At 42.2% G+C, this 27,716-nt stretch overlaps 1 protein-coding gene across 2 annotated transcripts in view; it reads left to right on the top strand.

The window, feature by feature from the left end:
- The window catches only part of LOC118379005 (TNF receptor-associated factor 2-like), a 36,824-nt gene extending 14,257 nt beyond the window's left edge, over nt 1-22,567 (top strand). The window contains exons 12-13 of one of the 2 annotated variants that reach the window (XM_052525597.1): nt 12,269-12,340; nt 19,097-22,567. In XM_052525597.1, the coding sequence (XP_052381557.1) occupies nt 12,269-12,340; nt 19,097-19,315 (291 nt within the window). In that variant the 3' untranslated portion in view covers nt 19,316-22,567. The remainder of the gene's footprint in view (nt 1-12,268; nt 12,341-19,096) is intronic. The other variant, XM_052525598.1, reaches the window with a different exon arrangement.
- Nucleotides 22,568-27,716: the final 5,149 nt, after the last annotated feature.

Genomic DNA, 27,716 nt, shown 5'->3' on the forward strand with positions numbered 1-27,716 from the left:
TTATGTCAGACAGAGTTGTTGTTCTCATCTTATGTCAGACAGAGTTGTTGTTCTCATCTTATGTCAGACAGAGTTGTTGTTCTCATCTTATGTCAGACAGGGTTGTTGTTCTCATCTTATGTCAGACAGAGTTGTTGTTCTCATCTTATGTCAGACAGGGTTGTTGTTCTCATCTTATGTCAGACAGGGTTGTTGTTCTCATCTTATGTCAGACAGAGTTGTTGTTCTCATCTTATGTCAGACAGGTTGTTGTTCTCATCTTATGTCAGACAGAGTTGTTGTTCTCATCTTATGTCAGACAGAGTTGTTGTTCTCATCTTATGTCAGACAGAGTTGTTGTTCTCATCTTATGTCAGACAGAGTTGTTGTTCTCATCTTATGTCAGACAGGGTTGTTGTTCTCATCTTATGTCAGACAGAGTTGTTGTTCTCATCTTATGTCAGACAGAGTTGTTGTTCTCATCTTATGTCAGACAGAGTTGTTGTTCTCATCTTATGTCAGACAGAGTTGTTGTTCTCATCTTATGTCAGACAGAGTTGTTGTTCTCATCTTATGTCAGACAGAGTTGTTGTTCTCATCTTATGTCAGACAGAGTTGTTGTTCTCATCTTATGTCAGACAGGGTTGTTGTTCTCATCTTATGTCAGACAGGGTTGTTGTTCTCATCTTATGTCAGACAGAGTTGTTGTTCTCATCTTATGTCAGACAGAGTTGTTGTTCTCATCTTATGTCAGACAGGGTTGTTGTTTTCATCTTATGTCAGACAAAGTTGTTGTTCTCATTTTATGTCAGACAGGGTTGTTGTTCTCATCTTATGTCAGACAGAGTTGTTGTTCTCATTTTATATCAGACAGAGTTGTTGTTCTCATTTTATATCAGACAGAGTTGTTGTTCTCATTTTATGTCAGACAGAGTTATTGTTCTCATCTTATGTCAGACAGAGTTGTTGTTCTCATTTTATGTCAGACAGAGTTGTTGTTCTCATCTTATGTCAGTCAGAGTTGTTGTTCTCATCTTATGTTAGACAGAGTTGTTGTTCTCATTTTATGTCAGACAGAGTTGTTGTTCTCATCTTATGTCACACAGAGTTGTTGTTCTCATCTTATGTCAGACAGAGTTGTTGTTCTCATCTTATGTCAGACAGAGTTGTTGTTCTCATCTTATGTCAGACAGGGTTGTTGTTCTCATTTTATGTCAGACATAGTTGTTGTTCTCATCTTATGTCAGACAGAGTTGTTGTTCTCATCTTATGTCAGACAGAGTTGTTGTTCTCATCTTATGTCAGACAGAGTTGTTGTTCTCATCTTATGTCAGACAGGGTTGTTGTTCTCATCTTATGTCAGACAGGGTTGTTGTTCTCATCTTATGTCAGACAGAGTTGTTGTTCTCATCTTATGTCAGACAGAGTTGTTGTTCTCATCTTATGTCAGACAGGGTTGTTGTTTTCATCTTATGTCAGACAAAGTTGTTGTTCTCATTTTATGTCAGACAGGGTTGTTGTTCTCATCTTATGTCAGACAGAGTTGTTGTTCTCATCTTATGTCAGACAGAGTTGTTGTTCTCATTTTATGTCAGACAGGGTTGTTGTTCTCATTTTATATCAGACAGAGTTGTTGTTCTCATTTTATATCAGACAGAGTTGTTGTTCTCATCTTATGTCAGACAGAGTTGTTGTTCTCATTTTATATCAGACAGAGTTGTTGTTCTCATTTTATATCAGACAGAGTTGTTGTTCTCATCTTATGTCAGACAGGGTTGTTGTTCTCATCTTATGTCAGACAGGGTTGTTGTTCTCATCTTATGTCAGACAGGGTTGTTGTTCTCATCTTATGTCAGACAGAGTTGTTGTTCTCATCTTATGTCAGACAGGTTGTTGTTCTCATCTTATGTCAGACAGAGTTGTTGTTCTCATCTTATGTCAGACAGAGTTGTTGTTCTCATCTTATGTCAGACAGAGTTGTTGTTCTCATCTTATGTCAGACAGAGTTGTTGTTCTCATCTTATGTCAGACAGAGTTGTTGTTCTCATCTTATGTCAGACAGAGTTGTTGTTCTCATCTTATGTCAGACAGAGTTGTTGTTCTCATCTTATGTCAGACAGAGTTGTTGTTCTCATCTTATGTCAGACAGAGTTGTTGTTCTCATCTTATGTCAGACAGGGTTGTTGTTCTCATCTTATGTCAGACAGAGTTGTTGTTCTCATCTTATGTCAGACAGGGTTGTTGTTCTCATCTTATGTCAGACAGGGTTGTTGTTCTCATCTTATGTCAGACAGAGTTGTTGTTCTCATCTTATGTCAGACAGGGTTGTTGTTCTCATCTTATGTCAGACAGAGTTGTTGTTCTCATCTTATGTCAGACAGAGTTGTTGTTCTCATCTTATGTCAGACAGAGTTGTTGTTCTCATCTTATGTCAGACAGGGTTGTTGTTCTCATCTTATGTCAGACAGAGTTGTTGTTCTCATCTTATGTCAGACAGGGTTGTTGTTCTCATCTTCTGTCAGACAGGGTTGTTGTTCTCATCTTATGTCAGACAGAGTTGTTGTTCTCATCTTATGTCAGACAGGGTTGTTGTTCTCATCTTATGTCAGACAGGGTTGTTGTTCTCATCTTATGTCAGACAGAGTTGTTGTTCTCATCGTATGTCAGACAGAGTTGTTGTTCTCATCTTATGTCAGACAGGGTTGTTGTTCTCATCTTATGTCAGACAGAGTTGTTGTTCTCATCTTATGTCAGACAGAGTTGTTGTTCTCATCTTATGTCAGACAGAGTTGTTGTTCTCATCTTATGTCAGACAGAGTTGTTGTTCTCATCTTATGTCAGACAGAGTTGTTGTTCTCATCTTATGTCAGACAGAGTTGTTGTTCTCATCTTATGTCAGACAGAGTTGTTGTTCTCATCTTATGTCAGACAGAGTTGTTGTTCTCATCTTATGTCAGACAGAGTTGTTGTTCTCATCTTATGTCAGACAGAGTTGTTGTTCTCATCTTATGTCAGACAGAGTTGTTGTTCTCATCTTATGTCAGACAGAGTTGTTGTTCTCATCTTATGTCAGACAGAGTTGTTGTTCTCATCTTATGTCAGACAGAGTTGTTGTTCTCATCTTATGTCAGACAGAGTTGTTGTTCTCATCTTATGTCAGACAGAGTTGTTGGTCTCATCTTATGTCAGACAGGGTTGTTGTTCTCATCTTATGTTAGACAGAGTTGTTGTTCTCATCTTATCTCAGACAGGGTTGTTGTTCTCATCTTATGTCAGACAGAGTTGTTGTTCTCATCTTATGTCAGACAGAGTTGTTGTTCTCATCTTATGTTAGACAGAGTTGTTGTTCTCATCTTATCTCAGACAGGGTTGTTGTTCTCATCTTATGTCAGACAGAGTTGTTGTTCTCATCTTATGTCAGACAGGGTTGTTGTTTTCATCTTATGTCAGACAAAGTTGTTGTTCTCATTTTATGTCAGACAGGGTTGTTGTTCTCATCTTATGTCAGACAGAGTTGTTCTCATCTTATATCAGACAGAGTTGTTGTTCTCATTTTATATCAGACAGAGTTGTTGTTCTCATTTTATATCAGACAGAGTTGTTGTTCTCATTTTATGTCAGACAGAGTTGTTGTTCTCATTTTATATCAGACAGAGTTGTTGTTCTCATTTTATGTCAGACAGAGTTGTTGTTCTCATCTTATATCAGACAGAGTTGTTGTTCTCATTTTATATCAGACAGAGTTGTTGTTCTCATTTTATATCAGACAGAGTTGTTGTTCTCATTTTATGTCAGACAGAGTTGTTGTTCTCATCTTATGTCAGACAGAGTTGTTCTCATCTTATATCAGACAGAGTTGTTGTTCTCATTTTATATCAGACAGAGTTGTTGTTCTCATCTTATGTCAGACAGAGTTGTTGTTCTCATTTTATATCAGACAGAGTTGTTGTTCTCATTTTATATCAGACAGAGTTGTTTTTCTCATCTTATGTCAGACAGGGTTGTTGTTCTCATCTTATGTCAGACAGGGTTGTTGTTTTCATCTTATGTCAGACAGAGTTGTTGTTCTCATCTTATGTCAGACAGAGTTGTTGTTCTCATCTTATGTCAGACAGAGTTGTTGTTCTCATCTTATGTCAGACAGGGTTGTTGTTCTCATCTTATGTCAGACAGAGTTGTTGTTCTCATCTTATGTCAGACAGGGTTGTTGTTCTCATCTTATGTCAGACAGAGTTGTTGTTCTCATGTTATGTCAGACAGAGTTGTTGTTCTCATCTTATGTCAGACAGAGTTGTTGTTCTCATCTTATGTCAGACAGAGTTGTTGTTCTCATCTTATGTCAGACAGAGTTGTTGTTCTCATCTTATGTCAGACAGAGTTGTTGTTCTCATCTTATGTCAGACAGAGTTGTTGTTCTCATCTTATGTCAGACAGAGTTGTTGTTCTCATCTTATGTCAGACAGGGTTGTTGTTCTCATCTTATGTCAGACAGAGTTGTTGTTCTCATCTTATGTCAGACAGGGTTGTTGTTCTCATCTTATGTCAGACAGGGTTGTTGTTCTCATCTTATGTCAGACAGAGTTGTTGTTCTCATCTTATGTCAGACAGGGTTGTTGTTCTCATCTTATGTCAGACAGAGTTGTTGTTCTCATCTTATGTCAGACAGAGTTGTTGTTCTCATCTTATGTCAGACAGAGTTGTTGTTCTCATCTTATGTCAGACAGGGTTGTTGTTCTCATCTTATGTCAGACAGAGTTGTTGTTCTCATCTTATGTCAGACAGGGTTGTTGTTCTCATCTTCTGTCAGACAGGGTTGTTGTTCTCATCTTATGTCAGACAGAGTTGTTGTTCTCATCTTATGTCAGACAGGGTTGTTGTTCTCATCTTATGTCAGACAGGGTTGTTGTTCTCATCTTATGTCAGACAGAGTTGTTGTTCTCATCGTATGTCAGACAGAGTTGTTGTTCTCATCTTATGTCAGACAGGGTTGTTGTTCTCATCTTATGTCAGACAGAGTTGTTGTTCTCATCTTATGTCAGACAGAGTTGTTGTTCTCATCTTATGTCAGACAGAGTTGTTGTTCTCATCTTATGTCAGACAGAGTTGTTGTTCTCATCTTATGTCAGACAGAGTTGTTGTTCTCATCTTATGTCAGACAGAGTTGTTGTTCTCATCTTATGTCAGACAGAGTTGTTGTTCTCATCTTATGTCAGACAGAGTTGTTGTTCTCATCTTATGTCAGACAGAGTTGTTGTTCTCATCTTATGTCAGACAGAGTTGTTGTTCTCATCTTATGTCAGACAGAGTTGTTGTTCTCATCTTATGTCAGACAGAGTTGTTGTTCTCATCTTATGTCAGACAGAGTTGTTGTTCTCATCTTATGTCAGACAGAGTTGTTGTTCTCATCTTATGTCAGACAGAGTTGTTGGTCTCATCTTATGTCAGACAGGGTTGTTGTTCTCATCTTATGTTAGACAGAGTTGTTGTTCTCATCTTATCTCAGACAGGGTTGTTGTTCTCATCTTATGTCAGACAGAGTTGTTGTTCTCATCTTATGTCAGACAGAGTTGTTGTTCTCATCTTATGTTAGACAGAGTTGTTGTTCTCATCTTATGTCAGACAGAGTTGTTGTTCTCATCTTATGTCAGACAGAGTTGTTGTTCTCATCTTCTGTCAGACAGAGTTGTTGTTCTCATCTTATGTCAGACAGAGTTGTTGTTCTCATCTTATGTCAGACAGAGTTGTTGTTCTCATCTTATGTCAGACAGAGTTGTTGTTCTCATCTTATGTCAGACAGAGTTGTTGTTCTCATCTTATGTCAGACAGGGTTGTTGTTCTCATCTTATGTCAGACAGAGTTGTTGTTCTCATCTTATGTCAGACAGAGTTGTTGTTCTCATCTTATGTCAGACAGAGTTGTTGTTCTCATCTTATGTCAGACAGAGTTGTTGTTCTCATCTTATGTCAGACAGAGTTGTTGTTCTCATCTTATGTCAGACAGAGTTGTTGTTCTCATCTTATGTCAGACAGAGTTGTTGTTCTCATCTTATGTCAGACAGAGTTGTTGTTCTCATCTTATGTCAGACAGAGTTGTTGTTCTCATCTTATGTCAGACAGGGTTGTTGTTCTCATCTTATGTCAGACAGAGTTGTTGTTCTCATCTTATGTCAGACAGAGTTGTTGTTCTCATCTTATGTCAGACAGGGTTGTTGTTCTCATCTCATGTCAGACAGAGTTGTTGTTCTCATTTTATGTCAGACAGAGTTGTTGTTCTCATTTTATGTCAGACAGAGTTGTGGTTCTCATCTTATGTCAGACAGGGTTGTTGTTCTCATCTTATGTCAGACACAGTTGTTGTTCTCATTTTATATCAGACAGAGTTGTTGTTCTCATTTTATATCAGACAGAGTTGTTGTTCTCATTTTATGTCAGACAGAGTTGTTGTTCTCATTTTATGTCAGACAGAGTTGTTGTTCTCATTTTATGTCAGACAGAGTTGTTGTGCTCATTTTATGTCAGACAGGGTTGTTGTTCTCATTTTATATCAGACAGAGTTGTTGTTCTCATTTTATGTCAGACAGGGTTGTTGTCCTCATTTTATATCAGACAGAGTTGTTGTTCTCATTTTATGTCAGACAGAGTTGTTGTTCTCATTTTATGTCAGACAGAGTTGTTGTTCTCATTTTATGTCAGACAGAGTTGTTGTTCTCATTTTATACCAGACAGAGTTGTTGTTCTCATCTTATGTCAGACAGAGTTGTTGTTCTCATCTTATGTCAGACAGAGTTGTTGTTCTCATCTTATGTCAGACAGGGTTGTTGTTCTCATCTTATGTCAGACAGAGTTGTTGTTCTCATTTTATATCAGACAGAGTTGTTGTTCTCATTTTATATCAGACAGAGTTGTTGTTCTCATTTTATGTCAGACAGAGTTGTTGTTCTCATCTTATGTCAGACAGAGTTGTTGTTCTCATCTTATGTCAGACAGAGTTGTTGTTCTCATCTTATGTCAGACAGGGTTGTTGTTTTCATCTTATGTCAGACAGAGTTGTTGTTCTCATCTTATGTCAGACAGGGTTGTTGTTTTCATCTTATGTCAGACAGAGTTGGTGTTCTCATCTTATGTCAGACAGGGTTGTTGTTCTCATCTTATGTCAGACAGGGTTGTTGTTCTCATTTTATGTCAGACAGAGTTGTTGTTCTCATCTTATGTCAGACAGACATTACCAGACATTACCAGTTGTCTCATGGTAATGATATGAGAGGGGGTCAATGTATTTTAGATGTTTCCAAAACTTAATTGCTCTTTTGTGATTATTATTTTTTATTATTAGTGGATATTGGCCTAATTCTGCCCTGCATGCAGTGTTTATAGTTTTCCTCTGGACACGTAGGAGTATCTTACAGAACTCTGCATGCAGGGTTTCAAATTGGGTGTTTGTCCTATTGGGTGATGTCTTGTTTTACAAGTGGACCCCATACCTGCTGCCATAAAGTGCAATTGGTTCAATGACACATTCAATTCGTTTTAGCCAAATTGTTATAGGTATTTCAAATTGAATTAGTTTTTTAATGGCGTAGAATGCCCCGCATGCTTTCTCTGTCAGTTCATTCACTGCCTCATTAAGGTGTCCAGTTGAGCTTATTTTTCAATCTACGTAATTGTGTAGTACTCTATATATTTTGTACCAATTGAGAACTCACTCTCTCTCTCTCTCTGAATGCTGGGGATTGTATGAGTGAGTGTGAGTGTTGTGTAGAGTTAGACACAGTGCCTTGCGAAAGTATTCGGCCCCCTTGAACTTTGCGACCTTTTGCCACATTTCAGGCTTCAAACATAAAGATATATATTTTTTGTGAAGAATCAACAACAAGTGGGACACAATCATGAAGTGGAAGGACATTTATTGGATATTTCAAACTTTTTTAACAAATCAAAAACTGAAAAATTGGGCGTGCAAAATTATTCAGCCCCTTTGCTTTCAGTGCAGCAAACTCTCTCCAGAAGTTCAGTGAGGATCTCTGAATGATCCAATGTTGACCTAAATGACTAATGATGATAAATACAATCCACCTGTGTGTAATCAAGTCTCCGTATAAATGCACCTGCACTGTGATAGTCTCAGAGGTCTGTTAAAAGCGCAGAGAGCATCATGAAGAACAAGGAACACACCAGGCAGGTCCGAGATACTGTTATGAAGAAGTTTAAAGCCGGATTTGGATACAAAAAGATTTCCCAAGCTTTAAACATCCCAAGGAGCACTGTGCAAGCGATAATATTGAAATGGAGGAGTATCAGACCACTGCAAATCTACCAAGACCTGGCCTTCCCTCTAAACTTTCAGCTCATACAAGGAGAAGACTGATCAGAGATGCAGCCAAGAGGCCCATGATCACTGGATGAACTGCAGAGATCTACAGCTGAGGTGGGAGACTCTGTCCATAGGACAACAATCAGTCGTATATTGCACAAATCTGGCCTTTATGGAAGAGTGGCAAGAAGAAAGCCATTTCTTAAAGATATCCATAAAAAGTGTCGTTTAAAGTTTGCCACAAGCCACCTGGGAGACACACCAAACATGTGGAAGAAGGTGCTCTGGTCAGATGAAACCAAAATTGAACTTTTTGGCAACAATGCAAAACGTTATGTTTGGCGTAAAAGCAACAAAGCTCATCACCCTGAACACACCATCCCCACTGTCAAACATGGTGGTGGCAGCATCATGGTTTGGGCCTGCTTTTCTTCAGCAGGGACAGGGAAGATGGTTAAAATTGATGGGAAGATGGATGGAGCCAAATACAGGACCATTCTGGAAGAAAACCTGATGGAGTCTGCAAAAGACCTGAGACTGGGACGGAGATTTGTCTTCCAACAAGACAATGATCCAAAACATAAAGCAAAATCTACAATGGAATGGTTCAAAAATAAACATATCCAGGTGTTAGAATGGCCAAGTCAAAGTCCAGACCTAAATCCAATCGAGAATCTGTGGAAAGAACTGAAAACTGCTGTTCACAAATGCTCTCCATCCAACCTCACTGAGCTCGAGTTGTTTTGCAAGGAGGAATGGGGAAAAAATTCAGTCTCTTGATGTGCAACACTGATAGAGACATACCCCAAGCGACTTACAGCTGTAATCGCAGCAAAAGGTGGCGCTACAAAGTATTAACTTAAGGGGGCTGAATAATTTTGCACGGCCAATTTTTCAGTTTTTGATTTGTTAAAAAAGTTTGAAATATCCAATAAATGTCGTTCCACTTCATGATTGTGTCCCACTTGTTGTTGATTCTTCACAAAAAAATACAGTTTTATATCTTTATGTTTGAAGCCTGAAATGTGGCAAAAGGTCGCAAAGTTCAAGGGGGCCGAATACTTTCGCAAGGCACTGTATCCTGGTTTTTATTTTACATTTCCTTTTCTTGGTGGTATCTTTTTTTCTTCCTCTGCATGATTACGGTTATCATTATTTTTATTTAGTTGTTGTGGTAGAATTAAGTATATTGTTGTTCGTGTCGAAAATACCCTGGCTTTGGCGTGGGGACGCAGTCTCTGTCACTTCGGCACGGCTTTAGGTGTGTTACTGAAGCTACTGTCACTGGAGGAGTTTTTGGTCGTGGAGGAGTTTTTGGTCGAGAGAAGGCATGCTATGAGAATGTTGCTTATGCGTCATGGATGAATGAAGCGGTGGTGGTTTTTCTTAAAGAAGAGTGTCTTGTTGATCGTATGGTTGAGCATGGTGTACTTCTTAAAGAAGAGCGTCTTGTTGATCGTATGGTTGAGCATGGTGTACTTCTTAAAGAAGAGCGTCTTGTTGATCGTATGGTTGAGCATGGTGTACTTCTTAAAGAAGAGCGTCTTGTTGATCGTATGGTTGAGCATGGTGTACTTCTTAAAGAAGAGGGTCTTGTTGATCGTATGGTTGAGCATGGTGTACTTCTTAAAGAAGAGCGTCTTGTTGATCGTATGGTTGAGCATGGTGTACTTCTTAAAGAAGAACGTCTTGTTGATCGTTTGGTTGAGCATGGTGTACTTCTTAAAGAAGAGCGTCTTGTTGATCGTATGGTTGAGCATGGAGTACTTCTTAAAAAAGAGCGTCTTGTTGATCGTATGGTTGAGCATGGTGTACTTCTTAAAGAAGAGCGTCTTGTTGATCGTATGGTTGAGCATGGTGTACTTCTTAAAGAAGAGCGTCTTGTTGATCGTATGGTTGAGCATGGTGTACTTCTTAAAGAAGAGCGTCTTGTTGATCGTATGGTTGAGCATGGAGTACTTCTTAAAGAAGAGCGTCTTGTTGATCAGATGGTTGAGCATGGTGTACTTCTTAAAGAAGAGCGTCTTGTTGATCGTATGGTTGAGCATGGTGTACTTCTTAAAGAAGAGCGTCTTGTTGATCGTATGGTTGAGCATGGTGTACTTCTTAAAGAAGAGCGTCTTGTTGATCGTATGGTTGAGCATGGTGTACTTCTTAAAGAAGAGCGTCTTGTTGATCGTATGGTTGAGCATGGTGTACTTCTTAAAGAAGAGTGTCTTGTAGATCGTATGGTTGAGCATGGTGTACTTCTTAAAGAAGAGCGTCTTGTTGATCGTATGGTTGAGCATGGAGTACTTCTTAAAGAAGAGCGTCTTGTTGATCGTATGGTTGAGCATGGTGTACTTCTTAAAGAAGAGCGTCTTGTTGATCGTATGGTTGAGCATGGCGTACTTCTTAAAGAAGAGCGTCTTGTTGATCGTATGGTTGAGCATGGCATACTTCTTAAAGAAGAGTGTCTTGTTAATCGTATGGTTGAGCATGGCATACTTCTTAAAGAAGAGCGTCTTGTTAATCGTATGGTTGAGCATGGTGTACTTCTTAAAGAAGAGCGTCTTGTTGATCGTATGGTTGAGCATGGCATACTTCTTAAAGAAGAGTGTCTTGTTAATCGTATGGTTGAGCATGGCATACTTCTTAAAGAAGAGCGTCTTGTTAATCGTATGGTTGAGCATGGTGTACTTCTTAAAGAAGAGCGTCTTGTTGATCGTATGGTTGAGCATGGTGTACTTCTTAAAGAAGAGTGTCTTGTTGATCAGATGGTTGAGCATGGTGTACTTCTTAAAGAAGAGCGTCTTGTTGATCGTATGGTTGAGCATGGTGTACTTCTTAAAGAAGAGCGTCTTGTTAATCGTATGGTTGAGCATGGTGTACTTCTTAAAGAAGAGCGTCTTGTTAATCGTATGGTTGAGCGTCTTGTTAATCGTATGGTTGAGCATGGTGTACTTCTTAAAGGTATGTTTATTCTAGTTACACCGCTTTTTTTCTCTGTCAACAAGGGTAACGATTTCGAATGTACCGCCGTTTATTCCCATTGAGCTATTGCCATAAGCGATATGCTTGCCCCGAAAAGGGAGAAGGCGGAGGGAAGGGCGCAGGTGGTCCTCGTAACGCCTGGGCCCAGTGATGTGGGTCGACAGTGGTTGAGCAGCCACATTCATTCAAACAGCACTTTCGTGCGTTTTGCCAGCAGCTCTTCATTGTGCGTCAAGCATTGCACTGTTTATTACTTCAAGCCTATCAACACCCGAGATGAGGCTGGTGTAACCGAAGTGAAATGGCTAGCTAGTTAGCGAACGCTAATAGCGTTTCAAATGTCACTCACTCTGAGCCTTCTAGTAGTTGTTCCCCTTGCTCTGCATGGGTAAAGCTGCTTCGATGGTGGTTGTTGTCGTTGTGTTGCTGGTTCGAGCCCAGGGAGGAGCGAGGAGAGGGACGGAAGCTATACTGTTACACTGGCAATACTAAAGTGCCTATAAGAACATCCAATAGTCAAAGGTTAATGAAATACAAATTGTATAGAGGGAAATAGTCCTATAATTCCAATAATAACTACAACCTAAAACTTCTTACCTGGGAATATTGAAGACTCATGTTAAAAGGAACCACCAGCTTTCATATGTTCTCATGTTCTGAGCAAGGAACTGAAACGTTAGCTTTCTTACATAACACATATTGCACTTTTACTTTCTTCTCCAACACTTTGTTTTTGCATTATTTAAACCAAATTGAACATGTTTCATTATTTACTTGAGGCTAAATTGATTTTATTGATGTATTATATTAAGTTAAAATAAAAGTGTTCATTGTTCATTCAGTATTGTTGTAATTGTCATTATTACAAATATATATATATATAAAGATCGGCCGATTAATCGGTATCGGCGTTGAAAAAAAAAAATCATAATCGGTCGACCTCTAGATCAGATACATACAACCTGTCTAACCTTACTTCTGTGTATTGACATTGCAACGTAAACAGATGGTCTGCCTTTGTCTCCCTGCTTCCGGTTCCGGTTGGAGCGAGCGGTCGCATTCGCACTTCGCTCTGCAGGTTGTATAACTTTTTATAACTTTTTCATTACATTTCATTATAGTACAACGGTTGATTTGTCTAATCTTAGCAATTCTTCTTAGCTAGCTACATAGCCGTCCTTGTATCAGAGATAATTGCATAATTATCGTATTTCGTCGCCCTAACGTAGCCTTCACTGCTATTCGCCCAGGAGCTAGCTAACGCACACAGATTAGCATCACTGTAGTGCTATTCACTCAACTGTACGACTTGATTAGTTCAGTGTTAACTAGCTACATAGCTGTCTTTGTTTCCAAGATAATTGTGTAGTTTAGTGTGTGTAGCCTTGGAGTGATTATCTTAATTCACTGAGGTTCGCTAGCCAGCTATTTGTCGTCCTTAACGTAGGAGACTCTGCTAGCTAGCCAACAGCTAACTGCTAACAGCTAGCCAACGTCTGCTGTTTTGAATTCAACAACCCGGTCAGGTGGTTTCACATTTTCGTTTCTTTGCAGTGCAGCGGTTTGATTTGTTTGATCGTGGCTAGCTGCATAGCCGTCTTTGTTTCAAAGATAATTGTGTAGTCTAGACCGATTCCCTAGGTTAGCTAGCCAGCTATTGTCGTTCTTTTAACTCAACGTAACGTAAACAACACTGCTAGCCCCGAATAGCAGCACTGTAGAATTATTACACTCAACGGAACGACTTGATTAGTGTAGTGTCAACAACGCAGCTACTGCCAGCTAGCCTACTTTAGCAGTACTGTATCATTTTAATCATTTTAGTCAATAAGATTCTTGCTACGTAAGCTTAACTTTCTGAACATTCGAGACGTGTAGTCCGCTTGTCATTCCAATTTCCTTGCATTAGCGTAGCCTTTTCTGTAGCCTGTCAACTATGTGTCTGTCTATCCCTGTTCTCTCCTCTCTGCACAGACCATACAAACGCTCCACACCGCGTGGCCGCGACCACCCTAACCTGGTGGTCCCAGCGCGTACGACCCACGTGGAGTTCCAGGTCTCTGGTAGCCTCTGGAACTGCCAATCTGCGGCCAACAAGGCAGAGTTCATCTCAGCCTATGCCTCCCTCCAGTCCCTTGACTTCTTGGCACTGACGGAAACATGGATCACCACAGATAACACTGCTACTCCTACTGCTCTCTCCTCGTCCGCCCACGTGTTCTCGCACACCCCGAGAGCTTCTGGTCAGCGGGGTGGTGGCACCGGGATCCTCATCTCTCCCAAGTGGTCTTTCTCTCTTTTCTCCCCTTACCCATCTGTCTATTGCCTCCTTTGAATTCCATGCTGTCACAGTTACCAGCCCTTTCAAGCTTAACATCCTTATCATTTATCGCCCTCCAGGTTCCCTCGGAGAGTTCATCAATGAGCTTGATGCCTTGATAAGCTCCTTTCCTGAGGACGGCTCACCTCTCACAGTTCTGGGCGACTTTAACCTCCCCACGTCTACCTTTGACTCATTCCTCTCTGCCTCCTTCTTTCCACTCCTCTCCTCTTTTGACCTCACCCTCTCACCCTCCCCCCTACTCACAAGGCAGGCAATACGCTTGACCTCATCTTTACTAGATGCTGTTCTTCCACTAACCTCATTGCAACTCCCCCAAGTCTCCGACCACTACCTTGTATCCTTTTCCCTCTCGCTCTCATCCAACACTTCCCACACTGCCCCTACTCGGATGGTATCGCGCCGTCCCAATCTTCGCTCTCTCTCCCCCGCTACTCTCTCCTCTTCCATCCTATCTTCTCTTCCCTCTGCTCAAACTTTCTCCAACCTATCTCCTGATTCTGCCTCCTCAACCCTCCTCTCCTCCCTTACTGCATCCTTTGACTCCCTATGTCCCCTATCCTCCAGGCCGGCTCGGTCCTCCCCTCCCGCTCCGTGGCTCGACGACTCATTGCGAGCTCACAGAACAGGGCTCCGGGCAGCCGAGCGGAAATGGAGGAAAACTCGCCTCCCTGCGGACCTGGCATCCTTTCACTCCCTCCTCTCTACATTTTCCTCCTCTGTCTCTGCTGCTAAAGCCACTTTCTACCATTCTAAATTCCAAGCATCTGCCTCTAACCCTAGGAAGCTCTTTGCCACCTTCTCCTCCCTCCTGAATCCTCCCCCCTCCCTCCTCCCTCTCTGCAGATGACTTCGTCAACCATTTTGAAAAGAAGGTCGATGACATCCGATCCTCGTTTGCTAAGTCAAACGACACCGCTGGTTCTGCTCACACTGCCCTACCCTATGCTCTGACCTCTTTCTCCCCTCTCTCTCCAGATGAAATCTCGCGTCTTGTGACGGCCGGCCGCCCAACAACCTGCCCGCTTGACCCTATCCCCTCCTCTCTTCTCCAGACCATTTCCGGAGACCTTCTCCCTTACCTTACCTCGCTCATCAACTCATCCCTGACCGCTGGCTACGTCCCTCCCGTCTTCAAGAGAGCGAGAGTTGCACCCCTTCTGAAAAAACCTACACTCGATCCCTCCGATGTCAACAACTACAGACCAGTATCCCTTCTCTCTTTTCTCTCCAAAACTCTTGAGCGTGCCGTCCTTGGCCAGCTCTACCGCTATCTCTCTCAGAATGACCTTCTTGATCCAAATCAGTCAGGTTTCAAGACTAGTCATTCAACTGAGACTGCTCTTCTCTGTATCACGGAGGCGCTCCGCACTGCTAAAGCTAACTCTCTCTCCTCTGCTCTCATCCTTCTAGACCTATCGGCTGCCTTCGATACTGTGAACCATCAGATCCTCCTCTCCACCCTCTCCGAGTTGGGCATCTCCGGCGCGGCCCACGCTTGGATTGCGTCCTACCTGACAGGTCGCTCCTACCAGGTGGCGTGGCGAGAATCTGTCTCCTCACCACGCGCTCTCACCACTGGTGTCCCCCAGGGCTCTGTTCTAGGCCCTCTCTTATTCTCGCTATACACCAAGTCACTTGGCTCTGTCATAACCTCACATGGTCTCTCCTATCATTGCTATGCAGACGACACACAATTAATCTTCTCCTTTCCCCTTCTGATGACCAGGTGGCGAATCGCATCTCTGCATGTCTGGCAGACATATCAGTGTGGATGACGGATCACCACCTCAAGCTGAACCTCAGCAAGACGGAGCTCCTCTTCCTCCCGGGGAAGGACTGCCCGTTCCATGATCTCGCCATCACGGTTGACAACTCCATTGTGTCCTCCTCCCAGAGCGCTAAGAACCTTGGCGTGATCCTGGACAACACCCTGACGTTCTCAACTAACATCAAGGCGGTGTCCCGTTCCTGTAGGTTCATGCTCTACAACATCCGCAGAGTACGACCCTGCCTCACACAGGAAGCGGCGCAGGTCCTAATCCAGGCACTTGTCATCTCCCGTCTTGATTACTGCAACTCGCTGTTGGCTGGGCTCCCTGCCTGTGCCATTAAACCCCTACAACTCATCCAGAACGCCGCAGCCCGTCTGGTGTTCAACCTTCCCAAGTTCTCTCACGTCACCCCGCTCCTCCGCTCTCTCCACTGGCTTCCAGTTGAAGCTCGCATCCGCTACAAGACCATGGTGCTCGCCTACGGAGCTGTGAGGGGAACGGCACCTCAGTACCTCCAGGCTCTGATCAGGCCCTACACCCAAACAAGGGCACTGCGTTCATCCACCTCTGGCCTGCTCGCCTCCCTACCACTGAGGAAGTACAGTTCCCGCTCAGCCCAGTCAAAACTGTTCGCTGCTCTGGCCCCCCAATGGTGGAACAAACTCCCTCACGACGCCAGGACAGCGGAGTCAATCACCACCTTCCGGAGACACCTGAAACCCCACCTCTTCAAGGAATACCTAGGATAGGGTAAGTAAGGGTAAGTAATCCTTCTCACCCCCCCCCTTCTCTCCCCCCCAACAAGATTTAGATGCAAGTGGCTGTTCCACTGGTTGTCATAAGGTGTATGCACCAATTTGTAAGTCGCTCTGGATAAGAGCGTCTGCTAAATGACTTAAATGTAAATGTTAAATGTAAATGTAAGGTGACCACGGATGAAATGCGCCAACATGCCGTGGATTTCTACTCTGCCCTCTATAAGGTGGAGGATTGTGATTCTCTGAGTACTGATCAGTTGTTACAAGGTCTTACTCAATTGGGCCCTGAGCAGAGAGTTGCTTTGGATTCTGACATTACTCTGCAGGATCTGTCCACAGCAGTTATGCAGCTCTCATCAGACAGAGCCCCTGGCATCGATGGTTTACCATCTGAGTTCTATAAGCACTTTTGGGGGTTTATTGGGGAGGAATTTTAAGAAATGGTGTGTGAATCTTTTCCTGAGGGTTGTCTTCCTGTATCCTGTCAACTTGCTGTGCTTTCATTGTTGCCAAAAAAGGGGGACTTGGCTCTTATAGAAAATTGGCGACCTGTTGCGTTGCTGTGTGCAGAATATAAAATTGTATGTAAATGTCTCTCAAAAAGGTTGAAAGAGTATCTGGGGCTGTTGGTCCAACAAGGACCAGTCTTACTGTGTACCTGACCGCTCTATTGTTGATAATTTGTTTCTAATAAGAGATGTGTTAGACATTAGTAAACTGTCTGATGTGAATGTGGGTTTACTTTCATTGGATCAGGAGAAGGCTTTTGACCATGTGGACCACCAGTACTTGTTCAAAACAATGAAAGCCTTTGGGTTTGGGGATGTGTTTTTGTCTTGGATGAGTTTACTGTATGCTGTGGCCTCATGTACGGTGAAGGTGGGGGGTGGTTTGAGTTGCCACATCCCCGTCCAAAGGGGTATCAGGCACGGATGCCCAATTTCGGGACAGTAATATTGTCTGGCAATTGAACCTATTCTTTGTTTTTTTAAGAGCGAGGCTTACTGGTTTTTCTGTGCCAGGAGTAATGAAGGGTACCACGATAGCACTGTCTGCGTATGCAGATGATGTGACAGTTTTTATTACAGGGGATGAGGATGTTAAGGTTCTCTCAAATGCTTTAAAGGTGTATGAGAGGGCCTCCTCAGGAAGAGTCAATTGGGAAAAGAGTGAATTGCTGTGGGCAGGTCAGCTTCAGATAGGGTCCACTCCACGGTTACCAGAGGGGCTTCAGTGGGGAAGAGATGAGATGAAGACTGGGGTTTCTTCTAGGCTCGGATGTAATTTCAGAAAAATAACTGGGAGGGTGTAGTGCAGAAAGTGTGTGCCAGACTGTCAAGGTGGAAGTGGGTGCTACCCCAGCTGTCTTATAGGGGAAGGGTATTGGTAGCTAATAATCTTGCTGCCTCTACCCTGTGGCATAGACTAATGATTTTACAGCCACTGTGGGTCTGATACAAGAGCTTCAGAGGACCCTTATCAATTTATTTTGGTCAGGACAACATTGGATTAAAGCTACATCCCTGTACCTGCAACTGCATTAGGGTGGGTAAAGGTCTGGTGGACATTTCTTCCAGGATCATGGCTTTTCGGCTTCAAAAAAGCAGCCCAGAGACTGTTGCACAGTGACGGTTTTAGCTGGGTTGACACAGTCTACACATTGATGAGGAGAGCGGGCTGTTTGGGCTTAGACAAGCATCTTTTCCTCTTAAAGTTAGAGGGAGGTAATTTGTCTGATCGGACTCCATTTTATGAGTCTGTTATGCAGGCTTGGAGGGTTTTTGTCATGTACCGTAAGGCCGGTACGCCACCAGGGATGTGGCTTTTTGAAGAGCCTCTTTTTTTACCACACTGCCATCCAGTCCCGTGCTCTGGGTTCAGCCAGCCTACGTTCATGCCTGTTAGGTGTGGGGTGTACTAAGCTGGGTCATCTGATGCGGAGCAGGAGCAGATCGTTGGAGGCGCTGGGAGAAAGGGCAGGGATCCGATCATCTCTTCTACTGAGGAAGGTGGTAGATGAGGTCTGTAATTCTTTGCCAGTACTTCATCGCCAATATGTGACTGACACTTCCAATTCTGATCGGTGGAAGGACGGTCTGGATTATGTGTTCCCTGCACTGATTGTAAGTGCTGCGGCGGGGGATTTCGAGAAGGACGTGGGGATGCTGCTTTCCTTCGAGACCCAGGAGCTGGAGGAGTTCAAGGTGTTGGGAAAGAAGGCCATGTATAAAATCTGTGTAAAAGTGTCCTTTGCCTTTTCCCTGGATGGGGTAAAATCGACGAGGTGGGCGGGTGTGTTTGGTCCAGGTGCCTCCCCAAAAGGCTGTTGGAGGTCTGTATACAAACTGCCTATTGAAAAGAGGATAGCTGACCTACAATGGAGGATAATACATGGAATCATAGCCACCAACATGCATCTGGTACATCTGGATCCGGCAGTTTTGGAAGGGTGTCCATTTTGTGCTGAGTCTGAAACTCTGACACATTTTGTTTTTACAATGTCCCAGGTTGGTCGGGATGATTGACCTGATCACTAATTGGTTCTCAGCTCTGGGAGAGGTTTTCTCTTCCCAACTGTTTATATTTGGGCTAAAGTACAGGTTTAGTCAAAGGGGTGTAGTTACTTTGCTTAATTTTGTGTCAGGGGCAGCCAAATTAGCAATATGGAAGACCCGAAAGAACAGTATTCAGGGACAGGGGTCTGTGGATGGGTGGGAATGCTGGAGGGAATGTTGGCAGCGAGACAGAGTTGAGTTTGCCTATTACAAACTGGTTAACAATATTGAACTGTTTGAGTATATGGGGTATTTAGAGGCTGTTATGATTAGTTACTGTGGATGAGAATTTGGTGTTGTTTTTAATTGATGTGTAACTATGGTTTTGTATGAGTGTATATAGTGTTGTGAGCTCCCAGACCCAATAAAGATGATTTAAAATTCAAACTCTCTCTCTCTCACCAGGTGACTCTGATGCTGCTGGACCAGAGTAACAGGGAGCACATCATCGATGCCTTCCGGCCCGACGTCACTTCCTCCTCCTTCCAGAGGCCTGTAAGTGAGATGAACATCGCCAGCGGCTGCCCGCTCTTCTGCCCGCTCTCCAAGCTCGACGCCAAGAACTCCTACATCCGCGACGACACCATTTTCATTAAGGCCATCGTGGATCTCACAGGCCTCTAGGATGCACCCTTTGAAGTGGAAGCGCAAGACAACCGAGCAGCAATGTGGCCATTCAGGCTTAATTTTGGCTGCTTTTGAGCACCATTTCGGCTCCATTTTGGTCCCCTTCATTAGTAGGGAGACTGACATGCATGCTACCGTGTGCTGCATGTGGCTCCAGTTTGCCCAGCTCAGGAGGCCCTTGCACTGTTGTAGCTCTACCATCTCTTAATGCCACAATACTGGTTCCTCATGGTGCTTGAACCCCAGTTGGTGTGTAGCTTTATTATTTGTATCCATGGAAATAACTCTAGAATATAGTCTCAATATTTAGTAGGACAGAACCTGTGGTATTTAAATGGGGATATGTGGCAATTGAATTGATTTGGAGGGCATCTTTTTCTCTTTGTTTTTCATAAGACTTCATTGGGTCTCAGAGAGAGTGAATTGTAGCCGTTAGAGAATAGCAAAAAGAGGGATATGAACCTTTTCCTTGTCAGTGTAGAAAACTGCCCCACTGCTTATTGCAGAAGTAGAGCTTATCGTGGCTTGGTGCAGCAGGGTATTCACTTTATCTCTTGTTTCCGATCTCAACCCGAGTCATTTTGATTGTGGATATCGTGAGCTTCTCAATGCCATTGTTGAGTACATTTGCATAGACAAACGTGGAGTTATGTTATGAATAAGAATATGGGCATTTGTTTGCCTTTTTGCGCAAATTGCATGCGGGCTATCTTTTATTGGCCTTGGTGTTGAAGTGCTCGCTCTTTTCATTGGGCTGCTGAAGGGATCCTTCCTTGTTTGTTATTACACCTGTTAGTGAGTTAAACCATCTGTGATGGTGGACATTGCCTGCATGTCTTGGATCCAGGCATATACTTTTACATTTACTTGTTGGTGTTGCGTTTCTTGTTCCTCTTTAGGGGTTGAGGCTTATGGGATTGGTGGTTCGGTACATCTGTGGAAGATACAGTGGAGTTATCAGGGTGTTATAAGGCAGCTTGCCAATCAAAGCCTGAGGCATACAAGTGTATTTCTATCACTGGTACATACATCAAGCTGGAAGAGCTTTCCCCTCCAGGAAATGCTCATTACAGTAGCTCATATATTAACACATAGTACTGTGCCCCACCACAGATGTTAATACAGGTTCCATGAACTGAAGGAATGGTGTGTTCCTTGTTTTCTGTTCATATTACAGTGTGGTACATTTGTATGTAGTTTTGCTGCTATGTCAGATATGTTGGTGATGTAAAACAAATGTGTTGCGATCAATGCGAAATTTAGCACAGACAGTTGAAGGTGTAAAGTGGAAGGATAAAGAGAGATGTAACCACGAAGTGAAAACAAGTGAATGTGATGGTATACTTTGCCATTGGACCATAGTGGTTGATCATCGTTAATTGATGTTTGATGTAACTCTAGATAAATCCCATTAACCTGTGGGTGACAGTGAAACCTCTTAGCCTAGGTGGTAGTCTTATGATTCATGAAGCCCCACAAATGACACTGACCAAAATGCTAAATCTGAGGAAATCCTTTAGATCTGAAATGTATCTGTAGGTTGTATGCTTGTCCATTAGGGGGTGCTGTTTTACTTGGTACGCCTGTGTGCGTCCCCAATAGTCTTCCCCCTCTGGACTTGTGTAGGGGTTTTCACCTACCTGTTTTGAAACCAGTCTTGACCTGTTTTGAAACCTCTCTGTGCATGGGAGGGTTCAATTCATATTCAGTATCGCAGTTTGTGGTTGGCTTACCTCGTAGACCAATGGCGAATGCATTTATTTGCATTTATTTGGAGGACTATAAATAAAGATGTTAGTTATTATTATGTCATATCTCACACAGCTTCTGTTCAACACAAGCAGATGCCTATATATATATATATATATATTCATAAGAATTTATAAATATAATATCATAATGTTGAACAATTCAATATATTGATGTTACTATACCCATATTGTTATTAATAAATATAGTATAGTTGAATATATTATTAATGATATAAATAATACCTACTTTTTGTTTGTCGAGGTGGTTTAAGACAAGTCTGGAAAACCCCTTAAAGTAACCCAAATACATCAAATGCTGTGCCACATAATACCAAACATGGCACCCCATTCTCCTGGGTTAACTGAGGGTTAAAAACCAAAATATGAAGTGGTTGTGTTTACATTCCCCAAAATGACCCTTTAAAGGTTCCCACAGTACTTCTGTGTCACATAACTGTGCTTCTCAACCTTTTCTGTACCACTGGGGCCGGAAAACAATGGTCCCTCTTGTACCAAGAACCGTCAAGTTGCTATGGTCCTTCCTCCTCGAAGGACTCCTTAGGCCTATATCAAAACAGCACTTGAGATCTGGCTACATTATTGTCAGCTAACCATCTGATGGACCGGTCAGCAGCATCCCTGGGACTGGTGCCAGTCCACAGGCCAGAGGTTGAGGACCACTGATTTTTTGTCTTCTGAGATAGGGTGCATTGGTTGTTATTATAGGTAGTATTTGCGCTCTGAACATCATATTTGTGCAGTCAGTGAATATGGTGTTTGGTCCTTTGATGGTTATAGACAGGGTTTGGTTCTGCAGGAGTTGATTCTGACTATGTTCATTATAGGGCGAATCCCTCCTGCAGATGTAGCTTTTTTAGCATCAAACTGGAGAAGTTGTTCAGTCATTTTACAGCCCTCAACGAAAAGGAATTCATATATATTCTTTCCTTTCCATAAATACTTATTCTTGTGTTGTGCCAGAATGTTATATTACCTCCAAATTATTGCAGAAGCTGTGTTATACATTGTACTTGTATTCTATGCTAAAAAATGGTGCCAAATATACTTAGAGAAAAAATAGATGTTATGTACATATGAAGGTTTATGGTTTGTATTTTTGTTTCATTCCAATGTAATGCATGGGTCACTTTTGGAACCACCTAGACTGATGGAGTACTTTCAGCAAAATATTTCCTCATAATCCAATAATATACCTTTCTTTAGGTCTCTGAATGTAAAGCTTTAATGCAGTGGTCCTTTACTCTTTCTGGGAGAGAAAAACAGTTCTGTTTTAACAGTTGTTGATGCAGTTGAATTTAATGAACTTTAATTGTGCACTTTGTATTATTTAAATGTGAAACAGGGTACTACTTTGTTCTGTGATTTGTATACTGTGAAGTCAGAGCTATATACATTCTGATTTGTTGATCATGTATGTTCTCTATACGCTGTAAAGGCTGTACCAGGACATGTAGTATGCAATAAATTTGTCATTGGATTCCTGGGTTTTGTTTGTCTCATACCAAGTCTCTGTTTGTGTCGCAAATGGCACCCTATTCCCTATATTGTGCACTACTTTTGACCAGGACCCATGGAATATGGTGGACATTTGGGACACTGCCTCTGACTTCCATCTCTTTCCTGCTGGCTAGAGTGAGGGAGTCATTGGTTTTGTTGTTCCTGTATTCAACCAGAAGATGGTGCTGCTCACCATTGTTTTACACTGGTTGCCATCAATACAGTTACCATGTATGATCTTCAAACAGGGATTATTCCACTTTTAATGAGATTTGGCCATCTGCCAGAGATAAAGATCTAATACAGATTCTGGTTTCTGAGAATCACGGATTTACTCTCTGAGTCAAATACCCGCTTGACCGTATTCTGCGCCTTTTAAGGAGGGACGAGTCATAGGCGAAGCAACTGAACCATGGACAGATTTATGTAACGGGCTCTTCATCGAGAAGAATAAAACAGACACGAATCATTGGAATATAGCAAATGGAAATAATAAATGATTCTATGTGGAGTAGATGTTATAGTGTGATTTGGCTCCTTGAATAGTTTCTATGTTACATTTACATTACATTTAAGTCATTTAGCAGACGCTCTTATCCAGAGCGACTTACAAATTGTGTATGTGTCTTTCAAAGGTATGATTGAGCCCTAGACTGATACCCACAATCCTTCTGTCAAGGATTCCATAATTTTATGTTTTGTGTGTACAAGAAATAGCCAAGGACCCACGTTTCAGCAATGTACTGGCAAGTCTGCTTGGCAAACTTGTACTTTTGTCATGCTACAATACAAAAAATTCAACTGCACAATTGCAGTCAAACAAATTATTTCCCTGACAGTGTTGGGACAAGGAATAAAAACCTAATGACCCACATTTCACCATTGCATCTTGTGCTTAACATTACAATACAATATCCACCTCACACAAATTCCAGTGAAACAAATTCCTTCCCAGACAGTCTTAGAGTGTTGGGTCTCTAACTGGAAGTTTCACTCTAATATATCCCAGAGAGGGGTACTCTAGTATAGTAGTGGTTGGGTGAGTCATGATTCATGATGGGACAGTGGAACTGAATTGGCATTACCAAGGCTTTTCTACAGGAAGTGGTGGGAAGGGAAGACGACTGGCCCACACAGCCGTTGAGGCTCCTGTAGCTAGGGTTGCCGACCCTGCCCATTGGGCCTGGACTGGAAGTTCCTGGAGGATGGAGAAATCAGCCTTTGAATCCCAGGGAGCAGTACATTTCTTACATGTCTAATTGAAATGAATGACTTAGTGTTAAAACTGCCAAAGGATTTCTACAATCTCCCAGAATGAGTTTGTTCTGACTTGGCAACCGACTTGGCTGAAGTTGTCACTAGCAGGATATGCTAGAAAGTATGACTGTCTATTAAGCACAAATGTGGTGTTCATGGTCTTGTTGATTAAGTCTAACAATGTTCAATTGTGCCACTTCTGTACATTTTAGCATGGTCTGTCTGTTTGGCCTGAACCGAAACCCCTGGATAGGAGGAGAGTCCTCTGACATGGTGATGATTGGTAGGATTACACAGACCCAATACAGTGTTGCCAGTCTGCCCTCCAAAAAGAGATTAGAGGTTGCTGATGATAATTGATTAACTCTGGAAGAGTTAATTAACTCTGACCTGGCATCTGTCTGTAGTGGGCTTACAGCACCAACCAGTTAGTGAAATGTAATTTAGACATACAGAATGTGGCTCTATGCTAATGATAATAAGCAGATCTAGTTTCCCTACTCTGCTCAGAGGGCATTCTACCAGCATATACACCCTCTGTGGGCAGAGGCCATATGCCATTATGTCATGATATCATTCAGGTTTATGTCTGTGTGTGAGTGTCAGAGGAGGCTGGTGGGAGGAGCTATAGGAGGATGGGCTCATTGTAATGACTGGAATGGAATTAATGGAATGGAGTCAAAAATGTGGTTTCCAAATGTTTGATACAGTTCCATTTAGTCCATTCCAGCGATTACAATGAGCCCATCCTCCTATTGCTCATCCCACCAGCCTCCTCTGGTGTGTGTGTATGTGTGTGCTTGCACACATTTTTTATGTGCGTGCGTGTGTGTGTGAGCGTGTGGGTGTGATTGTGTGTGTGTGAGAGCCATTATGACGTGATTTCATTTGGGTCCTTGCTTACACTCACCATGTGGTGTTTTCAGTAACAGGCTACCAGTGAGTCACTTCCTCTGTGCAGCCAGGAACCTCTTCATCACATGCTAGTGGAACATTATACTGGTCCAGTATGGCTGGGGAATGGAGCTTTCATTTCCATAGAGATGTAACTGGAGATGATTCTCCTTGTGCATTGTGGTGGCTATTGTTTGTGAAATTGTTCCATTCCATTACTTATTGTCCATATTCAGATCTACACATATTCATCTTTCGATTAACATCGGGCCAAAACAATATACTGAAACTTACCGTAAGTCACCAACACTGTCTTCCTGCCATAGGAAATGAACCTGGGTTATATCAAGGTGTGTTCAGATATCTTGAGAAGACCTAATGTTGCAATGCTGCAGTTGCCAGCCAACAGCTTTTACTGTTTGTTTCTGGGCAAACATGAAAGGAGTTAGTCTGACCATCTGTCATGTTCACTTTTATATGACAGCGTTTTATTCAAGACCATGAGAAGAAGTTGGGGTGCTTCATCATACTTGGAGAGGCTGGAATCAGAAGGATACATCTTTGTGCTGTTTGGATAGAGGATTGGAATGGTGGAACCTTTTCAGCTAGTTGTGCCTGTTATAAAGATCATGGGAAAAGTGTGTGTGTGTGTGTGTGTGTGTGTGTGTGTGTGTGTGTGTGTGTGTGTGTGTGTGTGTGTGTGTGTGTGTGTGTGTGTGTGTGTGTGTGTGTGTGTGTGTGTGTGTGTGTGTGTGTGTGTGTGTGTGTGTGTGTGTGTGTGTGTGTGTGTGTGTGTGTGGAAAGGCAGATGAATAAGTGTGGAATTGATGTGTCTGGTTTAAATCTTTGAGGTGAACCATGCATTGTAAAGTTCAAATAAGTTCATAATGCCTGCAGTAACTCTTCAAGACTATCTTCCTCTTAAAAAGTGACATTTTAAATCAGACACGAAGACAGGAAGGTGAGGGAGAGAGAGAGAGAAAAAGAGAAAGAGAGAGAGAAAATGGCGAAAGAGAGTTCACCCACATAGAGTACACACAATAAGAGACTGTATTGAAGAGGCAACAACTACACTGCTAATGGGGTAATGACACTAACATGTAATCACACTGAAGACAGTTGCTTCAAGTTGTCTAAGAAAATAAGGCTCCGCACAAAATGTTCAGTCTCAAATCCCCTTATTATGCAACACCCTCAGTTGCCATGTCCCCCGCTAGCTTTATTAGGGCAATAACCAGCCCCAGGCATGCCAATTAACAGGGAGCGGCTCCCTCTGACAAGCACTCTTATTGGCGTTCAGAGAAGATGTGATGTCACAGACGGCCCTCTATATTCTGGGTCACAGGTCCGCCATGAAAATGGGGTCCAGTACGTACAACTGAGTTTTCAGTTTAAAAGAGGTAATTGTTTCAGGAGTTCCCCTGGAGTTGAGAGACTTTGGTTTTGGGGTTAGGAAAGCTACCTAGTCGTTTTAGAGGACCAGTCTTTTAAGAGAGGGAGACGAATGGGAAATTGGGGAGAATACATTGGCTATCAAAATACTGTAGATCTAGAGGCTACTACCTTTGATCAGGCAAGTTTGAATGGTTGTGTTCACTGGGGACCAAATGGAAGAAAAAATACTGAAACAGGGAGGGACTACTGGATTTTTCCAATTAGAAACACACATTTTTTTTTTCTGTTGCAAAATGTTTTAAAAATGTTCCGTTGCATGCCCCAATGAACACGACCATGGTGACAGCTTGTTGGGTTTCCCTCTCTGTTCACTCAAGAGAAACCAACTTGATCCACAGCTTTCAGGAGCCAAGTCTTTGAATGACACGTTGCATAGGGAAAACTCTTTCAAAGCCACATTTTTCATGAAATCTATATGGAAACGGTTAGCAGATAAATCAAAACGAGGGATATCTGTAAAGTTTGCCATATGTCATCATAGTGAGGCAGTAGGGAAATGGAAAAACGAAGAGTATGCAAGTCCCCAGTTTGATAATGATCCCATGGTACCTACAGTACCAGTCAAAAGTTTGGACACACCTACTTTTTCTTTATTTTTACTATTTTCTACATTGTAGAATAATAGTGAAGACATCGAAACTATGAAATATCACATATGGAATCAGGTAGTAACCAAAAATATATATATTTTATGTTTTAGATTCTTCAGAGGCCACCCTTTGCCTTGATGACAGCTTTGCACACTCTACAATGTATTTTGATTGGTTTAACACTTTTTTGGTTACTACATGATTCCATATGTTTTATTTCATAGTTTTGATGTCTTCACTATTATTCTACAATGTAGAAAATAGTAATAATAAAGAAAAACCCTAGAATGAGTAGGTGTGTCCAAACTTTTGACTGGTACTGTATGTGGTTCCACAATGCAGGGGCTGGGTGAGAAACCCCAGTTTTCACCCTGCATACTAGGCCTACAGACCGTCATCAGATGAGTGAGTTGACCACTGGGGTAATAGGCCCTGACACACTCCCCCATCTCCCCTGAAATAAACACAAGGCTACCCACAGGAGCCACTTTTACAAGCCATAGTCCCAAACCGAGGGTCAATCACTCATATCAGAGGATCCTGGACCAACACGTCACAGGCGATAAAGCATGAGTGTCCCACTGGGATAATAGGGTACTTCAGATTCAGGCACCATATGTAGTATACTGAGGTGAGGAGGGCTGTAGACGGTACATTGCTGATCTATTTCCCAGCATTTCTAAATTGGTTTTACTGTATATTAATAATACGTGGCTATGTTCATGTCAGTGTAGGTGATTATTTGAGAAATAGTCATTGTTTCTGCTTGAATTTTCAATAAAAATAGCTATGGTTTTTGTTGTTGCCTGAATTTCCCCACTCAGCAGGGACTTATTCAATTATTCTAGTGCTTCAAGGGTCACAGTATATAGCTCATTGAAACAATCACCCTAAATTGCTTACTCCATAAGGGCCCGTGCTCTGATGCTCATT

Source organism: Oncorhynchus keta, chromosome 9 (genome assembly GCF_023373465.1).
Source record: "Oncorhynchus keta strain PuntledgeMale-10-30-2019 chromosome 9, Oket_V2, whole genome shotgun sequence".
In the NCBI taxonomy this organism is placed as follows: Eukaryota; Metazoa; Chordata; class Actinopteri; order Salmoniformes; family Salmonidae; genus Oncorhynchus; species Oncorhynchus keta.